Source organism: Uloborus diversus, chromosome 4 (assembly GCF_026930045.1).
Source record: "Uloborus diversus isolate 005 chromosome 4, Udiv.v.3.1, whole genome shotgun sequence".
Lineage (NCBI taxonomy): Eukaryota > Metazoa > Arthropoda > Arachnida > Araneae > Uloboridae > Uloborus > Uloborus diversus.
The window spans coordinates 123,146,398-123,164,595 of NC_072734.1; the positions used below are offsets into that span (position 1 = coordinate 123,146,398).

The 18,198-nt window shown below is 30.3% G+C and overlaps 1 protein-coding gene across 1 annotated transcript in view; it reads left to right on the forward strand.

Annotated features, from left to right (window-relative positions):
- Positions 1-346: 346 nt before the first annotated feature.
- The window catches only part of LOC129219944 (pre-rRNA-processing protein TSR1 homolog), a 46,923-nt gene continuing 29,071 nt past the window's right edge, over positions 347-18,198 (forward strand). The window contains exons 1-8 of the mRNA XM_054854260.1: positions 347-520; positions 2,821-2,891; positions 6,237-6,323; positions 8,520-8,632; positions 12,699-12,777; positions 12,869-12,979; positions 13,744-13,814; positions 14,984-15,137. Coding sequence (XP_054710235.1) covers positions 418-520; positions 2,821-2,891; positions 6,237-6,323; positions 8,520-8,632; positions 12,699-12,777; positions 12,869-12,979; positions 13,744-13,814; positions 14,984-15,137 — 789 coding nt within the window. The 5' untranslated portion in view covers positions 347-417. The remainder of the gene's footprint in view (positions 521-2,820; positions 2,892-6,236; positions 6,324-8,519; positions 8,633-12,698; positions 12,778-12,868; positions 12,980-13,743; positions 13,815-14,983; positions 15,138-18,198) is intronic.

An 18,198-nucleotide genomic window follows, 5' to 3' on the forward strand; every position in this document is an offset into this window, starting at 1 on the left:
AGAAATTTGAACATCTTTATTTCTGACATCTTATTTGCTCCTGTCCTCATGCTGTACCCGAAAGCAGAACAACATCCGCTCTTTTTACGAAAATTTTGCGCCTTTGAAATTCATGATTAATTTTAAAAATTCAATCAAATTACAGATACGTAAACAGAGCAATTCGTCGTAAGAAGCAATACAAATAAGACTTCCGCCGGAAGTTTTGAGTGACCCCGTGCAGCCCTGCCACCTAGTGTTCAAAAGAGTAAGCGTGGCTTGGAATTTGGTGAATAGGGATTGGCAACCTTTGAGAATAAATTTTGCGCCAATCGTAGCTGAGAGTATTTGCGCTCCCTACTGCACTCTACGTATTTGTTTTGAAATCTGCCATGTGCTCTAAGGTTGAAATTTCTGTAGTAGAATAATTGTCACACGATGGGTTCAGTTAAAAACAGTCAGGTTGTTCATCGACCTGGTCCTTTTAAACAATCGAACAAACCACACAAAGGTGGCAGAAGCGGAAAGCGACATGATAAAGGTCAGTTACTCTCCTTGATGAGTTACTCGCTTTGCAGGGGAAAATTAATTTTTGTTCAACATAGATATTCCTATTTACAACTTTTTTTCGTTTTCAGAAAGGTTGTGGGAGGGTTAATTTTAATATTTTCGATGATGTATACTTTTTATTACATTAAGTATGTTAAAACGTATTCTTTTGATCATACATTTGGACTGTCACAAAAATGTAACATCTACACTGTCTAAATTAAGATCAAATCCCTATAGGGTATGAAGATAATTCTTGATTTGAAAAGAACATATATCCTCTTCAAAATATTTCCTGAAGCTTGACTTACATCAATGTACCTCTTTGACATTGTTCATTTTTCATCATTTAATTATTTTAATGCTGGCTCTTGTGAAACCACTGGGAAAAATCCTTTTACAGCCCTAAAGCGCAAGAGCTGGCTTTCGCAGTTATTCAATCTTTTGATAATATCTGAGGCTTCTTGGTTATTTTCTATAGACGTTTCCTTGAAAACGACTACTGCAACCATTCATTAGTTTTAATTTGAATGTGTTAAAAATATTAACAAGTCTTCTGGATTCATCAGTGAATGTTCATCATGATACATTGAGGAGTGGCGGTTTGCGAGTTGTTCAAAAAAAAAAAAATTTGTTTTTTGAAAATTAACTGCGTGGATATGTAACACAAGTTATTTTAAATGTTTTTTTATTTCATTTATTTACTTTAGTTTTGAAGCAAACATATTAATAACATTTTCGTTAAATTCAAGTACAGTGAAACCTGTGTAAGTTGACCACTTGCGGTGCAGTGCTTTGGTGGTCAACTTAGACAGGTGGTCAACTTATAGAGGGTAGTAACAAAAACATTTTTTTTTTTTGTCATTTCTTGCCCCATGCATTCATTTTTCCAACTAATTGGAATACTTTAAACTCACTTTCATTGTTTAACATTACTTTAAAACAATAAGTAAAAATGCTTTTAAATATTTTTAGAGATTATTTACCAGAATAATAAATTAAATGAATAAATATAATGCGTAAATTATCATACAAATTTAAAATCTCTGTAAATCGATCAAAGAAAAAAAAAAGTCTCATTGCTCATGAAAAACTACTTAATTGACATTAACAATTCCTAAAAATTCATAACGAGTCAAAAGTGACTTAAATTCTTCATTTGATTTTTTCTTGTACATCTGTAACAATGGTAATATACTTTTCAATGAAATAACTCCTTAATGAAGTTTGGCTATTTATTTATTATTTTTTTTTTTTTAAATGTCTGGTTGCTTATTTGATGCATAACTGATTAAACTTTTAGTACAATCTAATGCTTTTGACAAGGGGTCAACTTACAAAGGGTTTTTTGCAATACTCCAAACCAAAGCTGGTGTATATTAGTGGTCAAGATAGACAGGTGGTCAAGATGAGAGGTGGTCAAGTTACAGAGGTTTTCCTTCATTATATAAGATAGGACTAATTCCGTTCCTGACAAAAGCGGTCAACTTAGACAGGTGGTCAACTTACAAAGGTGGTCAACTTTACAGGTTTTACTGTATTATTTTATCAACTTTCAATTGAGAAAAAGGTTAGAACCTTTTGTCGCTTTGCTCATAGTAGTTCTTAAAATAGTGTTTTCAAAAAGGGGGCAATTTTTGCATCAAACATACGTATCAACTAAATTCTTTTACCATGCATTTTAGCTAGTTCAATTAACTCGTGATAGCAAAATTTAGCTGTGAGCCAAACATCAAAAGATTTTTCAAAGTAATTCCCCCCCCCCCTGCTTTTGTTATCAGGAGCACTAAAAATTTGCAAAATCGAAGTATTATACTGTTGTGGTTTTTTTCTGCTTTTCATATACTTTTGCAAGCATTGTTTTCAAGCAGAGTTCTGAACCAAATGTGCAAAAAAGGGTCAAGCGTTTTGGTGACTATTTTACATATTTTGTAGTGTGTTGAAGAAAAGAAGATTGGGAGGGAGACTCTTTTTCAGAATAAAAAGAACTCTGTCTGTCAGTGGCTTTATTTCAGTTTTTAATGCATTTATTTCTTTGTTTTACTTGGAGGTTCATCCGCACATACAGACCTACCTTCACCACTACAAACTATTAATTGTCACCAGCATTGTGTGTCATTATCTACTCTATGTTCAGTGTGCATACGACTGCATTCATAATTTTTTTTTAAAGGGGGGCAGTTGAGGTATCACCATGAAAGTTATTTTTATAGAGGTTTATTTAAAATGTTCTTTATTTCAAAGAAATTATTTGCTGGAAACAATTGATACTTGAAACATCTTTTATTTCAGGTAAAATGGATGTCAAAACTATTAGCCACAAGAAGAAGCATGATTTGAGCAGAAAAGAAAGGAAGAATCGTGTAAGGAATTAATTGCTTTGTAACTGTGCCAAATTTCATGCTTTATTTGCATTTTTTAAAAATTTTTATTTGAAAGAAAACCCCTTTTCATTCTTATTAAATTAACAGATCATTTGTACAAAAAGAAATGAAAAAGGCTCTCCAATAGTGCCGACAAAAGTGAAAACTTGAACAATTACGTGTGTTTTTTTAATCATCAGGAAATATTTTATTGTGCAGGAAATACTTTTAAATGAAGTGTTTATTTATTTATTATTATTAACTACTGTGCAACAAAAATTATATTAATATAAGTTTCATGTAATAAGCTTCATGAAAAATAATGCATATTATTTTAAGAACAAAAATTGCAATCTCTTGTTTAAAACGTAAATTTACAAATGCATGAAATCCTAATTGGTATTCTTTGAAATGAATACCAATGAAACTTATGAATTTTCATCCACAATTTCAACTACTCTTCCATCAGCATTATCGCCACCATTATTATTACATTCCAAAACTGATAGGTACTATAGGCAGGGCCGTGCTTAGGGGGTTGCAAACTGTGTGGCCGCACAGGGCCGCTAAAATATTTTGAAGTTAAGGGGCTGCTAAAATATTTCTGTGTATTTCTGTTCCAACTGTCTTCTAATGGTATCACAGAAAAGAAGATGCAATGGGACAAACTTAAGCTACAACGCATTAAAAATGGGCTATATTTCATTATGAACAATTTTGACAGCCACTTCGGATGCCAATATCTGTTAGAAAATCAATATTTACGCTTTGCAACTATAGCCCATTAAAAGCATGTATATTGACAATAGAATTAAAAAGTAAGAGCTTTTGAATCGTTTCTCAACTGCGTTTTTCTTCCGATTTTGCATGCGTGCTACACAAAAGTTAAATAACTCAAATTCATAAAAATACTAGAATGTATTGACAACCAAAAGTACTTTAAGCTCCTAAAACTTCAGGCATTCAGTGTGATAAAATTTCTTGTAATCTGAACTTAAACATGGCAATTCATTATGACAGACATAATTTCAAACTCATTTTTCTATCCTTTTCGAAAGAACACCATCGAAAAAAAAATTATTTTAAAAGGAAAAAATTTGTTCTTTCTAATGACACAGTAAAACCACTTCTAACGGACACCCCTCAAATGCAGACACCCGTCTTATGTGGACCATTTTTAATTCCGAAGGCAAATAACATGATTAAACCCATCCTGTGGACACCCCTGTATTGCAAACAAAAAAATTTGTCCTATTTGTTCCGCATTAGAGGAGTTTTACTGTATTAACAAAAAGAAGATTCAAGGTGACAAACTTGAACTACAGCGCTTTGAAAATACGCTTTTTTTTCAACTGAACGGTTTTGATAGCCACTTTGGATGACAATATATTTAGAAAATAGATGTTTAAGCTCTGAAATTATAACCGATTAAAAACAAGTATTTTTAATATGTAATCAAGAAGTACGAGCCTTTTGAGTTATTTTTGTTCAAATTTTATGACAACCTAAAATCTATGAAAAATTTCCCCGTCGCTCTTTTTCACGAGTTTACACGCGTACTATAAAAATCTAATAAGCTCAAACTTCCAAAAATACTTGAATTTGTATTTTAAGCGGCTAAAATTTCAAGCTTCCAGTGTGATAAAATTTTCTGTAAACTTATTGTTAGTCTAAACTTGGCAGTTTGGCAGAAAAAGTTCATCCGCCATTTTGGATCACATTTTTCGGAGATCCTAGATCCTCAGGATTTGGACCTAGGAAGCTGAAAATTGGCATACGTACGTTTCAAAGGCATCTCTACACCTTTATAAAATTTCATCCAAATCGGAGATGGTCAAACGGGGACCTCTAGGTCACTTGACATGGAATGATTCTTCTATATTTGATAGTAGTAAAAATAAGTAAAAAGGCAGAAAAAAAATTAAACATTATCATTTTTTTTCTGAAGGTTGTTCTGAAGTTCAATTTCGTATTTCATGCCCCCCCCCCCAAGCTGAAAACAACACAATTTGAATACCAGTCGTAATTTTATCAATTAAGTCTCTTTTGTAATTACTTATGAAAATCTCGAACTAACTTATACAGCTGGGTGACACACTACAGCGGGTTATGTTTTGAGAGAGAATAAATAAATAACAAAAATTTTTATTCCTCAACTATTAAAACAAATTTCGCACAGGGCCACTAAAACTCTAAGCACACCCCTGATTATACGTTTATGGTAACTAAAATAGGAAACACACAATTTTGAGTAGAATCTATTTAAATATCTTGTCAAGACTGCATCAATCGTAGTCTTATGTATCGTTGTGCTAAGATTACAATTAGTGGATATTGTTAAATCAAATTCTCTGTTTAATATTCAAACCTAAAACCCAATCTCCAAGTCCGCAGTACAGTACCTCAGCCTTTCGGCCAACCGGGCATTCTCTTAAAGATGCCTAACGTGCCTAAAGAAGTTTTCACTTGAAAACGTGTGTGTGCTCTGCATTCCTGGTATCGGTAACAGTGCCGCAAGTTCAACTGTTTTTCCCATCTGAAAAATTTTCAACGTGCCTGAAGAAGTTTTCACTTAAAAAAAAAAAAAAAAAAAGAAAGAAAGAAAGAAAATGAAAAAAAAAAAAGTGTTACAAAAAGCAATGAAAATTGGAGACATGTACTTTAGGGTTTCAAGGAATGTCTTTTTCAATACAAAAAGGTGTGAGCTTTTTTGGATTCAAAGCTACCTATAAAGAGCCATATGAACGACTTTTTACCGGTTAGCATTCTTATGTAATCACATCTTCAGGCCATGATTGTCAGGTTTTTTCCATTCAAAGAAAAACGTCCTAGAGAAAATATCATTTTATCCACTTTTTTGTCAATTAAAATTGAAATTTATTAAAAACTTTAAAATGATAAATTTATTATTTTATTCAGACATAAAGTTTACTGGATAAAATTGTGTGTTGAGCATAAACATTAAAGGAACATAAATTGTTTCCAATGTTGAGTTTGTGACATTTAATTCTTCTGTGTGTATGATGAAAATTTTCTGAGGCGATTCCTAAATTTTGTATTTTAAAGTAACAAATCCCAAAATAATAGAATTTTTTTTTATTGACCCTCTATGAAAGAAATCTTTATAATGTTGCCTTACATATGGAGTTTGATATGGTATGTAAAAAGTATTGGCATTCCCACAAAAAAATAAATAAATAAATAAATAAAAAAACCTTTGAGTAATAATACATATGATTGATGAAAATAATTTTTGACTATATATATATATATATATATATATATATATATATGTACTTTATAATTTCGAATTATTTAAAGTGATTAACTTTTTTATGTTTGCAGCTGAATCAATTAAGAAAAGCAAAAAGAGAAGAAATTATGTCTAAAAAAAGAAGTTTAGGTGGACAAGATAATCCTCCCATTTTATGTGTAAGTAATTTATGGTGGTTTATTTTTCATGAGTGTGTGTTCCCTTGACAATTTTACATTAAAAACAAGTTTTTGCATGTTTGATGATTTCTGAACCAAAATAAAATGTTATGTTAAAAAAAAAAACTTTGTTATATATTAAAAATATCATAGCTGTCAACTTTATCCTCTGGGCACAACTTTTTATAGGGTGCATTAAACCCCCCATAGTTAAAAAAAAATTTTTTAGAAATTGTTTGTCCCTATGTTATTTTTGTTCCAAATGCCAAAAAAAGTTTTGAATATTATGTGGTCCACAAAAAATAAAAGGTTTAGAAAAAAAACAGCATTATGAAAAAATCTATAAATAAAATAAAGAATGTGTGTGTATCTTCCCTATACAAATCCGCAGTTTGCGCCAGATTTCGACGAAATTTAGCAGAGAGGTACTTAGGCACCCAAGAAGGAACGTAAGGAGGTTTTCAAAGGCTAAAGAAGAACCAAACCATTTAAATTTTTGGCCCAAAGCCCGAAAATGGCATTAAATTGTTCTTTCTGTAATATATTAGCATATTTCGGCAACAAGACTTTTTATAATAGCGATTGGCAGCAAGACTGCATTCCATGAATTAATACTTTTAAATATGGTCTTGTAACAAAAATTAGTAGTTGCGTTATTAAATGTTTAGTTTTTTATAAGCAATGTTATATTATTGTGCATATAAAACACTTTCTACCTTAAATAATTATCCAATCAGTTCAAATTTAGCGGCATTCGAAAGCCCTCAAAAAATGCCCCTGAAATTGATTTAATTTTTGTAATTAAAAAAAAAAAAAAAAAAAAAACTAGTCTGTAAAAGCACTGGGGAAAAAATTTAGAAGCATTTTTAAGCCTAATGGATCAGAATTTCATATCAGAAAATTATCCTTTATAAAATTTCATTTAAATCAGCGTAAATAAAACCATTCAAAAGGTTGCCATTTTTTTTTCTCACCTGTGACTAAATAAAATTTTATTTTAGATTTCAGGTAAAAAATTTCTCCTTTTGAGTATTATTTGGAGATTTATCTTCTTTCTTTTTTTGTACTGCCAGCAGAATATAATCAGGAAAGTTGCGTTTAATTTGTTTAGGAATTTTCGATTAGCCGTTTTCTTTCTTTAAGAATGATTATTTTGACGGGAAATTTTACATACACAATTTTTGATTCAATCAATGTTGGTCATTTTTGTAGATTTGTTTTTGTCGATCTTTTCTTCAACGACATAAACTGGCAGTGATCTTCATGTTTTGAAGTTTTGATGAAGTCAGTATCTAGCTTGACCCTCAACTCTGCACTATCATTGAAAACATCTAGTTCTTGTAGCTTTGTGAAAGACATGTTGTAGGATGCAAAATTTAACTATAGTGCTTAGAAAATTTAACCATAGTGCCATCTGCTAAAAAATTTGTTTGGTTGTAGCAAAGAAAAATAAAACCAAGAATCTGCTCTAATTAAGTTAGAAAGACTTGTCTTTATGGTGATAGAGTTTTTAGAAGTTCGGTTTTCCCAAAATGCATACCATATCTTTGATTACCCACATTGATTTTTCATTTCATACAAGCATTCAATTTTTATTCCTAGTAAAACTGCATAAAAGTGTTTTAAGTGAAGAAAAAGAGCATTGCCTAAGAACACACACTACATGCACATTCACCGCTTGCAAACCAAGCAACCAAAGCTATTATACTTTTAGGGAAATTAAATATTGTTTTTGCTTGGTTTTAAATATCTTAAACAGTTTTGTAGGGTCTCCACAGACAACTTCTTTTAATCTCTCTACAGGTAGCACAGGTAGATTTTTTGGAAGTAAATTTTTAAGGAACATATATATATATTGTCTTTCTATAGTAAAAGTTACACTTACTCTAATGGAGACTGGGCTGGCTGTTAGCGTTAAGAGATGTTGTCCTTTTTGCTATAAGCATCTTAGGGACTATTGTGCTTATTTGTAACAAGAGACTAATGGATTTAAAGGAACTGTTGAAAAGCACTGGTGGGAATGCTGCTCATGCATATTTGAATTCAATAAAAATGAAAAAAAAAAAAAAAAAAGCCTCTTTTAAACTGTTTTCAATGATGTATTTTTAGTGCAGAATATTTTCAATATTTTTGAAAGTTATGTATCAATTCTTAATTTCATTTTTCTATAACTTATTCTAATTTATTCTTCTGCAGATGGTTTTAGCTTTGGATGACACCATTGATGTTGAAGATTTTTTATATGATTTGGAAACTTGTGATGAAGAAACAACAAAATATAAAAATCAGTATGGGCTGCATAATTTAAGGTAATACTTTCAAAAAAAGTGCATGACATCAAAATTTACTAATTATTTATTTTTAGCTTTTCAGCCCCCCATACAAAAAAAAAAAAAAAAAAAAAAATACAGAAGTGAAATTTTTTTGGGGTTAACCCAAAATTCCAGGTTTTATAGCTAAGTTCTGAAATAAATGTGAATTATCATTTTCTGTTATATGTGTAAAACTCTTCTGTAAGGCAGCAACAATTGTTTATATTCAAAAATAAGCGAAACTGATATTCAGTGGTAAACATGAATGCTCTTAATGGTGAACAAACAATGGGCTTCAAAATCAAGAATAATCAGAAGCGACAGAGTAGCGATTAAGCAATAAAGTAGAAAAATTTTCATCAAAATTTTTTAAATATTTTTCCATGCTTTGTTAAGGAGCATCTAAAATGACTGTTATTAAATGTAGAATTTAAGTTTTAGCTTTTAAAGTTTCATCATTTTTTTAAATCAATAAATGAAAGTTAATTTATAGTTCAGTTTTGCCCATTGTGGACGTGGTTGTGCTGTTTATTTGGTTGACTCATTTAATGCCATTACAGAATGATTATGAAAGTGACACCCAGGGTTGGAGAAAACCTGGTTTTTTTAAAAAAAGCCCATGGACCCAGGGTTTTTTGGGTTTTTTAAAATAAAACCCAACTGGGTTTTTTAAGAAATTTTTTTATATTTTTTTAGGGAAAATGTGAGATACTTGTAGCATATGTATATGAACAAAGCGCAAAAATTGTCTTGGGTAAAAAAAGCTGAAAAACTAGTTAAAATTCAGCGTTTTCTGAAGAAAAGTATAAAAGACGACGAAACCTATGAAAGGTGAAGTTTCAGATTTTCTAGTTTACATGACTATCAACAGTTAAGGCAAAGTTACTTCTGGAGTGATAAAATCTATTGTTTGTTTACATTTTTTTTTTTTTTGCATTTTACTTTATTGTATTTCATTTTCTTATGTAAAACTACTGTAGAACCTCAAGTAGTTTAAATCTTTTTACTGGATTCCAGCTTAATCAAGACATTTCTTTGAATTTTATGTTGCCTGTTTTTCTATTTCTATGTACAGAATAATAAATGTTAAATTTTTTCGTTAGATAATGAAAATACTGTACAACCTATTCTTTTTTCTCTCAGACCGTTTGTAAAACCTGTTAAATTCTAAAAAAAAATACCTTGTTTATTCGAGATTTGTGACGTGTTGGTTTGAAGAAAATAATTCACATGAAAGCCTTTTACCTAGAGTAGTTTCCTCTGTACAATCTACAAATATTAAGAAAATCAGGCATGACAGGACTTAGTCAAGATAATTTGAGTTATTTATTGAGACCAGTTAAAGAAAAAAGTTAAATATATTTATTTAAAATCTTTGAAGTATTTTTTTAACGCTGTTAAGACTTAAGAAATACTATTTAAGTTCGGAATTCATTTTTTATGTCTATTGTCCAAATAAAAAAGACCAAATAAAAAAAAAGTTTAAATTGTGAAAATAGTTAATTTTTTTAAAAACTTCTCAGAAAATTTAAAAAAAAAGTGGGTTTTTTCAAAAAAAAAAAAAACATTGCGTCCAATTTGCAATTCCAGCGCTCGAATACGCTACCTTGCGGTGATTTACAAAACTGCCGGAAAAACTAAAACATTGCCACATTGCGTTCCACGTAAGTCTGTTGACTTAAACATAGACAGTTTGTTCTGAGTATTTATTAACGCAATCGATGTGTCTTGGATTGCTTTCAGCAACAGAAAGTGTTCGAGCTCCTCAAAATAATGTTAGTTTTCATTATTTCTCTCTAAAAAGTGATTTGATTGAGAAATGGTGAAAGCACGTTAACACCAGAAAACTCTGGATTAACAAACTTGGATAACGTTATACCAGGTAAAAATTTTATTGTTTTGTGTGAATTTGTAAGAATATGGGTTTTTTTTAATCTTAAATTAATTTAACAAACCATATTTTACAGCTGCATTTAGTTGGAATAGACAGTATGCAAAATTTTTTTATGAATATATTATCGTAAAACAAAATGAAAAATGTTTAACCGAGAAAGAATTTATTTTGTTGCTTTTATCCTCAGCTAAAAGGTTTCGCCGAATTTGTTTAGGGTTATAGTTTTAGTATTGTGCGAGCTAAGTATCCTTGGCGAGATTTCGCGTTTTTAGTTAAACCATTTTTAATTTTTATCGTGAGTGGAATAAAATGGTAGTAAGATTAGAGAATTCGATAAGTAAAAAGGAATAATGGTCAATCAACTGAAAAGAAAACTACCACCATATATCAGTGAGAATTTTGTTGATGATTCGCATAACATGACACAATTAAATCATAGCTCAGAAATTAGAAAAATCGAAACAGAAAAATTTTAAATTAACCGATTCGGGAATTCGGGAGAAATAACTCAGCTACAAATGCAAAACAATAAGCACTAGCCAAGCAAGGCAAAAAAGTATCATCTTCTTTCGATAATAATTTGTAATGTCATATTGAATTTTCTAGCATTAATTGTTATTCTTGTCAGGCCACAATTATTATTTAGTTTTATCAAGAATTGATAAATATCGAATTCAACATCATGGAAATAGCTGCTTAGAACTACGAACTACGTAGTTTGCATTAATCTTTGACGTTTAGTAATGCTTCTTGAATTCTCATTTCTTTCTATGTGGGCCAGAATATCCACAAGACTTTGAAAATTAATTTAAAAAGAATAAAGTGAAAAAATCATGCATACGAACAAAATTTACTAGACTTATTATCATTTTCTTCGTTACCACATGCGTTTTAGTTTTTTCGTTCGCCATTAGTCAGTGACTGCAGTGCCCCCTATAGTTCGTTGGAGTTGCGAATCCGGCCAACCTTGGTGACACTTTTATTCTACACTCTGACTCTAAAATTCACTTAGATACAAAAATGTATATAGCACTTTTCTTGAGATATGCATCTAAATGTATATAGCACTTTTCTTGAGATATGCATCTGAGCCAGTTTCACTCCTGTTTTTAGTAGGTCTATACTTATTTTACACAAATGCTTAAAAAGAAGGTCAGCAGTTGTTAAAAAATTAAAATTTATTTTTTAACCGTTTAACCGCTGCTGACTCTGACCATTAGGAATTTAATGTTGTAGTACCAGATATTTCTGCTATCATGCATCAGTTGTGTTCTAGATAATTTAAAATCTGAAAACAACATTAAATTGTCTGTAGTTCAGTATCTGTGATCCCCTGTAATTCAATTAATGTTATTAAGAGTCTGTAATTACTATTTGTGCATTTTAGAGGTTTTTATGATTTTATCATGTTTTATAATAGTAAATATTTTATGTGTACTTAGACTATTTGCCATATTCTAATGTGAAACTTAACCCCAGTAAAGCAATTGTTTCAAAAAACAAAATTGTTTTTATCTACTGTTCATACAAGTATTATTGAATTTCTCTTGTGTAGCAGTTGTACAAGTGCAACAAAGACAATATTAAAAATAAGATATGAATGTTCAAGAACCTGTAGTCATAACTCATATCTTTTTCTAAAATTTACATTAATTTTATTGACATCTTGGGTATTGACATTAAATTGCCTTCATTTATCCATGCTAAAATCTTCAGAGAATATTCAATCACAGCTTCAAAACTTAAAAACACATCAGAAGTTAAAAGCAAAAAATGGGAAGATAGTAGTTGCCATTGATCAAAACCTAGTGATCCTGGTGAACAAGAGCGTGCACAGAAATTTCGGGGCCCATCACAAATGACTTTTACAGGCCACCCTCCATATTGTTTACCCCTATATTTCATGGCTAGTTTTTAAAAAATTGGGCCCCCTTCAGGCCCGGGCCAACAGGTGTCCCTTCTCCCCCCCCCCCCCCCCCCGTGCACGCTCCTGCTGGTGAATGGATGGTTATTTGACAAAATAAAACTAATTTTTGACCCAACCAGAATATGTTAAGAAATTCATAAAGCATGTAATGATGAAAATTTTTGCTTTTTTTTATTGAAACAGCATGTTTTTATTAGAGATCTATTAAAATACTTATGAAATTTTATATTATGTTATTGCAGTTTTCATCGAAGGAAACACAGATATGCATTTTTCACTACAAAACAACATGACTTGCATTCTCTTATGGATGGTTTGAAGGTTAGCTCTTTATGGAAAAATTGGGTTAAATAAACGGAGACATTAAACCTGTAGTTTTTACTTTATTAATGCTCTATTGTATCTGTGATAGGTTGCTGATGTTTTAGTCTTATTGCATTCTGCATCTACAAATGATAGCACAGAAAAGCTTTTGTCCATCATTGTTGCGCATGCTCTTCCTACAACTGTTCATGTGTTTCGAGTAAGTGATACAATAGACCTTTTGAGGATTGATTCGATTATTTTTTTATACAAACAACTATATTTTAAGGCAAATAATATGTATAGTTGTTGCATTGTTTTTTGAAAATTTAGTTGACTTTATAAGTGGCTAAAAATATTTGTGAAGTAAAAAAAATATGCTAATTTCACTATTTTCTGCAAAACACATTTTGCACAATTAAACAAAGATGTCAATCTAAAGTTCTGTTATGAAAGGTCTACCATATTTTCTTGTAAGCCAAATATCCATGCACCCCTTTTAAATTTACCAAGAAATTTAATTTTTAAATTTGAAAAATTATGATTTTCAAAGAAATATTACTCAAAACCCCCTATTTTATAAAAATCTGGAAATGTGTTAATTTGAAGTTTTCACAATGCTTAACAAATTGCTATCCACAAATATTGTTTTTGCTTTGAAGATTTCCCATTTTTTGGAAATGATCCTATATGCCATAATGGGCATTTTGAAAGACAAAAATTTCCAATAGCTTCATTAATAAAAATTTCTTTTTAGAGCACTATTAATTCCATCTATATATAATATGCTATATCAGCAACTGTTATCTTTTCTGTTTTATTTGTTTTGTTTTTTCCTTGAAAAATTATGCATTCTTCTTTGCTTATGTGATTGGTTACATATGCGATTCTAAACTTTTTAAGGTTCAAAAATATTTTGAGAAATCTGATTGAAAACACAACTTTGAGAGCATATATTTATTTTACAACATTTTTTAAACATAGGGATTTGGCAAAGCGAATTCAAAGAAAAAAACAGAATGTCGAAAAGCAATCTTGAAAAATATAGAAATCAGGTATGTAAAATGTTGAATTATTCTCTAGTTAAGTTTTCTAAATATCTCTTTTTGTTTTGTTTATTCTAATAAGATTCAGTCAGTTGTTGAGCCTCAAGATAACAAATGACAAACAGTAATAAAATCATTGAATTTTTTTTTTTTAGAATTTATTTCAATGATAGTCATTGTAAATATTATATAAAAGGCAAGTTTTACAAAGTTTCAAATATTACAGTTGTAAGAGGTCTTGCCAATTTAGGTGCCCTGAGGTGAATTTTAAATTGGAACTGAAACAAACTGATTTAGAATTTGATTAAGCTATTCATAATTTGTGATAAAGCTGATACAGTTCTAAAAGCATGAATTCTCCTTTTTATTTCAAAACTATTAATCCTAAAAACACTTACAACGTGCCAGATATTTTTAAAAAGTGTTTTGTAAATTTACCATTTAAAATTTTTTGTTACCTTTTTTTTGTTAGAGATGCAGAGTTCCATAAATTTGATGACAAACAAGCAAGTATTTTATCTCAGATTCATAATTAGTGTTCACAATTGAAACGGGAAGGGTATACTTTGATGTTTTTGCCTGTCCCATCTTGTTGTCATAGATATGGCATTCATTCTTTTAGAGGCATAAACTTGATGCAAATTTTGTTATGAATTAAAAAATTAATATTTTAAAAGACATTATCTAAAACCTTGTAATATTTTAATTGCAATATCATATAGAGGAGCTTTAAGTGGGTAAATATTCAAAATTTAACCTTATTCATTCAATAGCTATTGATACATTATCAAGATGCAAATTTAAATGACATAGGTTGGTTCTTGCATTAAGAGAAAGGAGAGTTATGAAGTGACACAATGATAGTAGTTTTTAGGTAGATTGTTCATTGGTTTTGTAATTAGGAAAGTAAAAGAAAAATATTTAATGAAAGGAATTATTCAACCATGTCTAAAGAGCATTTATCAAATGGATAGTGTTTTACAAATTAGGTTATTCTTTTTAAAAAAAGAAAGAAAGAGTAGACATGTAGAGGATTTAATTTGTATGATCTTTGTTGTCTCAAAACTTCTTCCTTTGTTTCCCACTTTTGGTTGCTACAAAAATGTGCTTTTAAAAATGTATTATTGTTTAAAGATTTGTAGTGTTGGGAAATGAAATTGCTTACTTCAAAAATCTAGGTTCCCTGGTGAGAAACTACATCAAGCAGATTCTCAGCAAGAGCTTCAGCAACTTCTAAGGCTGATTGGAAATCAGAAACAGCGTGCTGTGGGATTTCGAGATCAAAGATTTCATTTATTGGCAGAAGAGGTTCGATATGAAAAAGATAATTCTGTAAGCATAAAAATAAATAGTTTGTTAAAACTTTCATAATTTGTGTTTCAAGCAGCTGGCCGAACTATTCAAGTTGATTTTGATTTGATTAATAAGGGTTCAACTTCTCTAAAAATGTGGTAAAAATTAATGTGCACTTTAATAGGGTTCCCACAGGCCCTCAAAAATCCCTATAAAGGCCCTATTTTTAAGTATTGTTTGTTGGGGACCCTTCTAAAGGCCATATTTTGTTATCAAAGACCCTATTTTTTTTAGGATTTATTTCATTCTGTGTCAAATCAGTGAAAAACAATTTTTCAACTTTTCAGATATTCATGAAACTTATAGAAACATTACTCTTTGATGCCTCAAATTTATATATATTTTTTAAATATTTATCATTCTAAAGTGATGTGTAATTAATTTTTGAAATTCGTTAAATAGCACTTTTTTTACTTTCCATCAGTGTTTTAAAGCGTTGAATTCAAGTTCTATGGGAGCAATAGAGTTGTATAATAACTCGTTTTAAAGGTACTTACATGCACTTCTAATTAAAAATTAAATATTTTATGAATGTAATTCGGACATTGAAAAATGCTCACAGACTGATTCTCTTCAGTTGTAGAAAAATCGGAGGTGGACGAGGACGTCCTAGTCTCTGAGTCTGATACAGGAACTCGGGATATTTTTCCATCGAATTTGGGTTCATCAGCTTTTTTTTATCTTTGCAAAGAAAAGACAGCCATGTTTTGTAATGCAAAAGCTTCATTGTTTTTGTAATAGGTAGTCCTTTTCTGACAAATCACGGCTTTTTTCAGTAAGGTTTCTGTCTAATACGATGGGCTTGGCAACCCTCGTATAACGAGGTTTCATGCAAATACGAAACTAAAATTTTACATTTCTTACACGACACAAAATCCAAAACACTTATTTAAGTTAATTAACTATTTACAGCACAGTTACAAATAAATTCAGCACGAACCAAAACCAAACTCTAAAAATCACAACAGAGAGAAATAACAATTTAGAGACTTTTAACAGAAAAAATATTTACTGACTCGAATGTTATATAAATCGAAACGATGCCTGCAGCTCAGAAATAGTTTGGCAATAATTCTCGTTGATTAAATTTGTTGCATAAAAAGCAATTGGGGTGAAGACACTTCTTTGTTCCTTTTTATTTAACTGGCTTCTGGTGACAGCGCCGTAGAAAAATAGTCTCAAGAAAAGCTGTATATAAATAAATAGAAAAATGACATGTAATGCCACAAAAAAAAAAAAAAAAAAAAAAAGAATTCAAAAATCATTTACTTTTTCTGATGATTTTGTTACAGTTTTCTTTCTTTTTGTTTTCAAGCAATCATTTTCACTACTCAAATGCAATGAACCTTATTACGATTACAAAGTATTGTCACTGATTAAAAAGGGGGAGGGGGTAGTGACCTCCACCCCTGCCCATCCATCATGTAATGCCCAAAAAAATTGAATTAAAAAAATTTACATTTTCTTATTTTTCCGATCAAGTTTTTTATTTTTTCGAGTAAACATTCAAATACTGTCTTGGGTTTGGAGGGAGGATCATGATCCCTCCCTGTATCCGCTACTGCCTACGGGGAAATTCAAGGCAAAAATAAATTTTAAACTTAGTGGTGAAGTGGCTTCAAAAAAACTTTGTAGGAAAAAACTCTTGATGAAGATCATGCATCGAAAGTATCTTTTTAGTTTAAAACAATTTTCCGTTAAATTTTGAACAGTTCAAATCTTTAACATTAGTGCCTACGGGGAAACTGAAAGTCAATATAGATTCCGAACTTAATGGCGGATTTACTTCAAACAAACTTTGTTGGAAATAGCTCTTGACAACCTACTCCCAAATAATATTTCGAGAATTTTGTGGAACTTGATTCTGACTTCCCGAACGATTCTCAACCTCAGAAAATTAGTCGGGACTCTGAATCTCCAACTTTGACTCTCACTTCGTAGCTTTGGCAAAAATTTATACACTAAGGAAAAATAACTGACTCTGACTCTTGGGAATTCCTCTGAACTCCAACTCCTGTATCAAAAAATGACTCTGACTCCGCAGCCATTCAGTTTTTACTGTGAAACACTTATTTTTATAAAATATGATTTAGTTTTATTTTCACTTTAAAGTTTTAATTTATGTATTCAGTTTTTTGCGGAGGAATTTGGAGTACTTAATGTTTCTACAGAAAAGATATGCGCATACGATTTTTTTTCGACAATGAAAATTTTCATTTTACTATTTTATCTATTTTTGAAAGTACATCAATTCATTTTCAAAATTATTTTTTGGCAACAGGGGAAAAACAAATGATTTTTTCTTCATATGTATTTATTTTAATGAGCTTTTAATTTTTATTCTTTTTTTTCTTTTTGAAAGCAGTTAAAGATTTTTTTAAACAGAAAAAAATGCATTTGCTGCTTTGTTTAAATAGGAGCTGCTACTTTATTTGTTCATTTATTTATTATTTTTCACATATCTAATTCTTTAGATGAGCGAGAGATATTTTATTTCATGTATAACCCAAAACAAAACAAAACGATCTTTTTAAAATTGATTACTGAAAAAACAAATCTGAAATCAAAATAACGCATATCACTGTGTACAAAAAAAAAAGTCTGCACATTTCTGTGATGCAAGCGATAAATATATAATAACAAAGTGAATAATTTAGCTTGTTTGTTTCATCAAATTGTAGTGTTATAAAGTTCTCTAAAAATGCGGAGTAAAAACTTTTTCTTCCCGCTAATGACTTACAAAAAAAAAAAAAGCATTTATCAGCGATTTGTGATCGCTTCAAATAGAGTTACCAGCTTTAAAATTGTCGCCATTTAGTGTCTGGTGTTAATCCTTTTATTTATCCTTGTTTTTTCCACGACTCCAAATTTTCGGTGAACATGTCAGTGATATTAATAATATTCATCAGGTGTACCTGTTAAATGGTTATTCTGAATTTATTTTACTTTAATAAACTTTTTATTTACCATTTTATACTTTTAATGCTTTCATTTTGAAAAATGCAATCTGATTGCATCTGATATGAGAATCGAACTTTTA